The 8,195-nt window shown below is 33.4% G+C and overlaps 1 protein-coding gene across 1 annotated transcript; it reads left to right on the top strand.

Annotated features, from left to right (window-relative positions):
- Positions 1 to 2,407: 2,407 nt before the first annotated feature.
- On the top strand, positions 2,408 to 4,685 carry LOC132037646 (heat stress transcription factor A-7a-like). Its single transcript, XM_059428184.1, has 3 exons — positions 2,408 to 2,772; positions 3,540 to 4,288; positions 4,379 to 4,685. Exons 1-2 carry the CDS (start codon positions 2,431 to 2,433, stop codon positions 4,269 to 4,271), a joined length of 1,074 nt encoding a protein of 357 aa, XP_059284167.1. The 5' UTR covers positions 2,408 to 2,430; the 3' UTR covers positions 4,272 to 4,288; positions 4,379 to 4,685.
- Positions 4,686 to 8,195: the final 3,510 nt, after the last annotated feature.

Raw genomic sequence — 8,195 nt, 5'->3', positions numbered from 1 at the left:
TTTATAAGGCCAACTACTTACTCAACCCCTCAAACTTGTCCCTTTTGTTTTTTATTTTGACACTTAAACTAGGATTAGTACCTATTTAACCCATTATGTTATGGAAAACTATACCTATTGAACACAAAGTTGATTATCCTAAATCATATGTGGTGCGTGAATTTCAGTTTTCATGATGTGGCAAAAAGACACCAATGAAAAACAAACATGTCAACCAAAAGAAAAATGCCAAAATTTGGGAAAAAAACCACTTGCCGTCGTGCTCCCCGTTCACTTGTCTTCTACAGAGAGGTGGGTCTAAGATTTAAACTCTTGAACCCTTTAAATTTTTTAGCACTAAATCATTATATTTCTAAAGTTATGAGTTCATACATACTATTTATTATAAATTTAGTAAATTTTTACATATAAATTTATACACCGCATTAAAAGTTTGGGTTCAATTGAACACCAAATTATAATGGTCCATCCGCCTCTGCTTCTACAGTAGTTTTTTCTCAATTATACCTCAAGAAAGAAAGATATTGATCCCATCGAAACTACCCTCCTTAAAGTTCTTCCACAACTCCTCACTCAAGTCCTTAGATTTTGATTTAGAAATTAGAAAAATAAAGAAAATCCAAAAAAGAATTCTCCATTTCTGCTACTATTCGAATCTGTTGTGGAAGAATTTGTTTGAGTTCGAAGTTTAATCCTTGTTGAATAGCTTGTTTGAAATTATTTTGAGCTGAAAGTTAACGTCATTTACTGATTTGAAGAATTGTGTAGTGCAATATTCGAAGTTTACTTTTGGGGGTCTTTGAAGAACAAAAATCGTGAATGAAAAATTGCTTTCTAGTTTGAATTTGTTACTGGGAAGTGTTTTTAATTGCTTGATAAGTTGAATTCGAGCTAGAGACATATTTAGAAGCAAACTTGAGACCTCCTTTGGTGGTCCTTCAAATCCAAGGCTATGAGAAGCCATTAACAAATAATGACATTCATGGCCAGCTGATAATTCCAACTAACTTCACACGCTATTTCCTTCTTTTGATAAGACAATAAGTAAAAGGAACTAATGTACTTGCAGAGATGTAGAATCACAATTTGTTGATCGTGGAGGCAAACCTTGGGAGATCAAATGGGTTAAGAACTACTATAATATTTTACTGAAAAATAAAAAGGAAAGAAGAAAGGTGGACTGGTGTAACAGGGGTGGGGATGGAGTAAGCGGAAAACGAGAGAGAGAGAGAGAAAAAAAGGAAAAAGGAAAAACAAAGGAGCTCTCACGCTCCTAAATAATGTGAGATACGCGTATTGTGCCACCTCATTATATTGTGTTTAATACTAATATAATTTTATTTGAGTTCAGGTGTTCACTAGGTATTAGTGTTAGTTTAATGAAAGTATTGAACAAGTTTAAGGGACTATGTATGTATTTGGCCATTTTATAAGTACTGCCAACAATCAAGATAGAGGCGGACGATAATGAGTAAATATTAATTTGTACAGTATTATATTTTGTATGACTATATAAAACGTAAATTTTAGTTTAATTAGTAGTAAAAATTACAAAGTTTTGGTTTGTTGATTTGAGGTGCTCTATTAGTGTATATACAATCATATTCTAGTGTAGTCCCATAATTGGGGGTCTATGAAGGATTTGATGAACGCAGACTTTATCTCTATTTTTTATCTTAAAAAATTTATTAGTATATATTTAGATTAATTAAGTTAGTAATATCGATATGACAATATAAGATATATAACTTGTAAATGTAAGTAATTATTGTGGTATATTATTCAATATTTCAGTATTACTTTTTATAAATATTAAATACCTTACTCAATATTAATTTTCTTTAAAATACCGTATGAAATATTAGAATATCGAAATCAAAATACCAAAATTTTCAATGATAATTCGACATTTACCAAGTATGCACACCCTTAGGGGTTGTTTAGGATAAATTTATACCGTTAACTAATTTGTAGTATAAATTTTATTCCAAACTTAATCTTGGATATCTCATCTTATTCTTATCCCATCAAATTTATAATTATTTTATCGCACCTTTTAGATAAGACAAATAAGTTCAAAAATTATAATCACATAACTATAATCCCGGTATAATTTAGTCTAAACCAAACGCTTCCTTGAGTAGATTAGTTATGCCACGGAAAAATGAGTAAGGATCAACTATATAGAAAAGGTGTGGGTCAAAATAACATTTCTTGAACATTCAGGGACTGAATGACGTGGAAAATATAACCGAGAGATACAAATGGCAGGATACTCTGAAACGGTTCGTTACACATCTCTTTTTCTTATTTGCCGAATTTGTCCACACAGTACACACCCTCACCGCCCTAACAACTATACATTTATACTACTCTGACCCAATTTATTTACGAATCCCCTTATTCTCAAAAAAAAGTAGTAGTTTAGTGATGGAACAAGAGACAATGGGAGACCAAAACACCATGGTGAATGATGGTGGCAATAATAATGGACTAGTATGTATTAAAGAAGAACCAGTGTTATTTGTTGATGAAGATGACATTATTTCAGTGCCAAAACCATTAGAGGGGTTACGTGATGTGGGTCCACCACCATTCTTGAAGAAGACATTTGAAATGGTGGATGATCCTAATACTGACTCTATAATCTCATGGAGTAATACTGAAGCTAGTTTTGTTGTTTGGGATCCTCATCAGTTCTCTATTCATCTCCTACCTAAACACTTTAAGCATAATAACTTTTCTAGCTTCATCCGCCAGCTTAATACCTATGTAAGTTCCCCAATATTCTGCTTTTTTCTATACAACTTGTACTACTTTATTTTCTATTACAATCTTGGAAATTATTTGCTTTTTCTAATTTTGGAAGTAAATTATGCCTTAAGGAATGTTCAAATTTCTTTAGTGAATAGTGATGGGCGTGCGGCTGTTTTTGGTTAATTCTTCTTTGATTATGGTTTATTGTCTAATAAAACTTAGAACCCGTTTGGCCATAAAAATTAGTATTTGTCTTTTTTTCCAGAATAATTTTTCACTTTATTTGGAAATTAGTGTTTAGCCATAAAAATTTCAAACCCAACTCGAAGTTGTATTTCAAATTTGAAAAACAGCTCATTAACATGTTTTCCAACGCATTTTTCACCTCAAAAGGTGTAAAAACATGTATTTAAGTACAGTCAACAATGTATATTGTTCCAAATATTATTTGCAAGTATAACCATACACAATTCCTTCTTCAACTCTAACTCCATATATTTCAATATACATTTGAGGTGCGAAACTCGCGAAAAAAATGATAATTTAGGTGTTTTTTTTTACCATTTTTCTCAATTTTTTTTAGTGAAGTAGTGATTGCGGTGCGGTTGATAGTTGAGATGTGAAACTTGCAAAAAAAAAAAAAAGAAAGGGTATTTTTGACCATTGCCTCAATTTTTTAGTGAAGTAGTGATTGGGGTGCGGCTGTTTTTGGTTAATTTTCTCTTTGATTATGTTTCATTGTGTAATTAAAGTTTATTTTGTTTTGTGGGGTTGTATTGTAGCGTTTCAGGAAAATTGATTCAGACAGATGGGAATTTGCAAATGAGGGGTTTCAGAAAGGGAAGAAACATTTGCTGATAAATATCAAGAGGAGAAAGCAGTATCCTCAGCAAGGTGTATCGACAGCAAAATCTTGGCTAACTTCTTGCAAGGATAATGAAACTGAGACAGAATTAGAAAAGCTGAAAAAGGATCAAAACACATTGCAGATGGAAATCACAAGACTAAAACAACAACAAGAGAACACAGACAACTATTTAGCTACTGTGAAAGAGAGGTTAATGAATACTGAGACTAGGCAAAAATATATGGTTATCTTTATGGCAAAAGCATTCAAGAATCCTCTCTTTGTTCAACACCTTATGGAGAAGATTAAACAGAGAAGGACTTTAGAGAATGGCGGTAGCGTCGCGAAAAAGAGGAGGTTGGCTTGTGGAACCATAGAGGATGGTGATGAAAATAGTCTTCAAGAGGAATTCACAACAATTAAGTCTGAAATGCACACTCTGTTTTCATCCGAAGATTCAAACAGTCCAGGACTTGAGGAACAAAAAACTAAGGGGAATGGTAGCCCAGCTATGGTATCTGAGAACTATATATTGTGGGAAAAGCTGATGGAAGATGATATGATATATGAGAATAATGGAGGAGAAACAGATAAATATCAAAGTGAGATTGTTCTTGAACTTGAGGATTTGATCGCGAAGCCGCCAGAGTGGAAGTGTATGTGCTAGGGAGTTCGTCGAGCAAAGTCAGTAGTCCTGGTCCAACACCATAAAGATCATTGGTATAGCTTAGCTCTGAACTATAAATTCATTACTTATACGTTTTCATCATGCAGATAAGGGAATTGAAGCAGCTTTGTTCAAGAGCCGAAATCAAGAAACGGGGATGGTGTTTTCGGTTATCTGTGTTTATTGTGGTGGTCTTTATGATCAGTTAGATACTAACAATGTATAAAGTTCTTCTACAGAAGGAACATACTATATTACATGAGTTCGTCTTTGTTGTTCTTAGCTAGGTTGTAGTTTGGTAGGTGCACAGGAGAATGTAGAACCCATAGGTTCTTATATTACTGCTCTTTTCTTATGCTTTAGTGTTAATACAGTTACTCAGCTTTGATGTTTCAAATGGTTGCTTAATCCGGATGTATATAGTTAGTCTCCAGTATTTGTAACTGTCTGAAGGGTGACGATGTGAGGGTTGAGAGTTACATATTTGTTTTCTTGAAAAAATGTTTCAGAAAATGATTTGCAGTTACCCGTTGGAATTTGAATAGAATAAGATAATCATACAAGGATCACAAGTCACTGAGTATTTGTTATACAAAATTGTTGTATGGTGATTATGTGAGGGTTGAGAGTTTCATATTTGTCCTCTTGAAAAACGTTCGAGAAAATGAAATGATTTTTCACAAAATGATCTTGCAAAGCTTCATATATTCATCTTTTGTGTTATTTTTACTAGTCTGGGAATAGTTTTATTATAATTAAAAGAACATTTATAACAGGACATCGCCGTGCCTTAATATGAATATCAAAATTGGGAAATCCACAGTTTTACAGGGAAAGCAGTACTCTCGTGAAGTTCGATTAATGGGTTGAAGTTCGAAATACGAAGATTATAATATGTAATTTTCGGGGTTGGGTGCTGAATATATGTTTTTCACATTCTCTCAAAATGAGATTATGCCTATTTAGAAATTACATCAAGACTGTAAATCAATAAGTTTACTCTCTCTGTCTCAATTTATATGACACTTTTTTTTTAGTCAGTCTAAAAAAAAATGATACATTTTTTATTTGACAACAATTTAACTTTAAACTTTATCTTTTATTCTTAACGAGATGATCTATAATCACACAAATATTTTTGACGTGTAAGATTTCAAAATTTTCCTCTATTTCTTAAACTTCATATACAGTCAAGCTACATCAAATAAATTGGACGGAGGGGAGTAATATTTATAATAATCAGATATATTTGACCAATTCGTTAGCAAAGAAAAGCTATTTAATCGATGATATAGTGATAAAGTTATATAAGATTTGACAAAATGAAGTAGCAAACTCAAGACTTTTTACACGTACAGTAATAACATGTGAAACATTGGACATCCTTTGTGTTATACTATGTTACATTTTGTTTTCTAGTTTTTCTTCTGCGTCTTAATCAGGGGAAGATAACAGTTTGATGGGGAAGCGTAAAAGATTATAACTTCAACCAAGGACAAGTACTCTAAATTGCAGAGAATTTTTTAACTCGGGATCCTGACTTTGGAATACTTGAGAGATAAGTCACATGTATATTAAGAGGTTAAAATAAACGGAAAAGGACCAAATATACCCTTGTATTATTGGAAAAGGGCTAAATATACCCCTTATTATATTTTGGGTCCAAATATATCCTTATCGTTATACTTTGGGCACAAATATACACCTCCACCGTTAAAGTTGTCCACCTTGGACATCCTATCCTACGTGGCAATGATATTTGATCAAGTGGATGTCACGTGGCATTCTTTACCTCGTCACCCTTAATCCATTTTATTCCTCCCATCTTTCACAACTAAAATTTCCATCCCTCTGACCTTCTATGGACTGACAGAGGCTTTGAATCCTTCATGGCATGTCTTAGGTTTTGGTTACAGGAATGTCGATTCCAAATTGATAGAAAAGGGAGCTGTGCTGCACTTTAATGGCAACTCAAAACCCTGGCTGAATATTGGTATTGAGAAGTACAAGCCACTCTAGGACATATATGTTGATTATGGTCATCTTTTATTACAACAATGCAATTTTCACTAAGTTGCCTTGATTATTTATCAAAGTTCTGATAGAGGTGGTAAGTTTATCATTCTGGAAATCTGTTAAAGGTTCTGTGAGATCAAGAAGGTTTAACAATTGTTAGCTCTGTGTTTATTCCAATTTGTTGTAGTATAGGTTTGCAACAAACATCAAGGCATCAGTATCACCATCTTGTTATAGTTTTCTTTTCTATAAGCCAAAATGGATAAAAAAAATTCTAGAGCTCTAACTATATGGCGGTAATGGTGGAAATGGTGGTGGAGGCGTGGAAATTTTAGGCTGGAAAATGAGAGAAATAAAATGGGTTAGGGGTGATGAGGTGGCAATGCCACGTGGCGTCCACCTCATCAAATATCATTGCCACGTAGGATAAGATGTCCAAGGTGGACAACTTTAATGGTGGAGGGGTATATTCGTGTCCAAAGTATAACGGTAAGAGTATATTTGAATCCAAAGTATATGGTCCTTTTCAAATAGTATAGGGGTATATTTGCCTTTTTTGTAAAATAAATACATGTACTCCCTCTGTTCATTTTTACTTGTCCAGTATTAGAATAGATTTTCACTTTTACTTGTCACTTTTAGCTTATCAAGACAAGATAATTTTTTTTTCTGTTTTACCTATAGTATTAAATACTCACTTCAAATCATTTTTCAAATCCAATAAAAATATATACCAATTAATATGAATATATTGGTAAATTATGTATTTTATTTATTATTTCTTAAAGGGTGTACATACTCAAAAGTGGATAAATAAAAGTGAACGGAGGGAGTAATATGTTTTTTTATGATAATGTTGACATTCAATTCTTTAATTTTTTCATGTTTGGTATCGATTTTGAGGCCCAACTAATTCAAATTTGTGTTGGAGGTCCCTACTTTGAGGTTAAATGCCTCCTAACAAAGGGATTTCATTCTCATAATTTTAAATCCGAAACCTCTAAATAAAAATTGAGGTATAGTTATCACTGCATCACAGGAGGTGTACATTCAGTTCAAATCAGAATTGAATGAGAAGTAACTGGAGAATAATGATCCAAGTCAGAGAGCAGACAAGATGGGTGCCTGTTCCCCAACTTTTGACATTGTGGACAATCTGCAATCCTATCTTTTTTGCCTATTCCAGACTGATGTAATTGTATGACTTTACATGCAGCTACTACCTATTTACTGGAAACTTCAGCAGAAACCATACATGACGTGTGCAAATTAGAGCCACAAAATCAACAATTATTAATCATAACTCATAATAATAATATTAACAATTGCTACTTATCGTATCTTCTAGTAGCGGGTCCCATTTGTGTTTAGTGGGGGTATTGATTAGCCAAACATAGCGACCACATCTAATTATCAATCGACTTTATGTCTTCCAAGATCCTGTCGTCTTTCCAGAAAGTGTAAAGGCAAATTTTAACTGCAATTAAATTAGTCTTACGAGTTCTTTTCAAATGATTGCCAAGAATAATTCTTTCGAAATAATTTTTTGAGGGCAATTTGCAGGATTACCCTTCGCTGGGGTGGTCTTTAATTTTTACCCCTCAAAATAATGATCTTTAAATTTTACTCTTCAGGTAGAATTTCTGGCCACATGGCAATTTTTGCCCGTACGCGAAATTTGAGCGGGAATTTAATTGCCCTTCTTTTGGGGTGGTCTTTAAATTTTACCCTCATATTTGGTCTTTAAATTTTGCATTTTGTGTTTTAGTTTTAAGTTTGCCCTTCGCTTGGAAAGGTGAGGTTTTGGGTTCGAACCCCCGCTCAGGCATAAAATAAAAAAATAATTTCGCAAGGCAGGGCTGGGGGGCCTGTATGCCGGATCCGGCATACAGTCCTTAAGGAAAAACT

Source organism: Lycium ferocissimum, chromosome 11 (genome assembly GCF_029784015.1).
Source record: "Lycium ferocissimum isolate CSIRO_LF1 chromosome 11, AGI_CSIRO_Lferr_CH_V1, whole genome shotgun sequence".
NCBI classification, from domain to species: Eukaryota; Viridiplantae; Streptophyta; class Magnoliopsida; order Solanales; family Solanaceae; genus Lycium; species Lycium ferocissimum.
This window is presented reverse-complemented; position numbering and strand designations above follow the sequence as displayed.

Excerpts from the sequence above, each read along its gene's own strand:
- LOC132037646 (XM_059428184.1), top strand. The coding sequence starts at position 2,431 with ATGGAACAAGAGACAATGGGAGACCAAAACACCATGGTGAATGATGGT. Across the intron at positions 2,773-3,539 it reads TCCGCCAGCTTAATACCTAT|CGTTTCAGGAAAATTGATTC; the intron begins GTAAGTTCCCCA and ends GTTGTATTGTAG.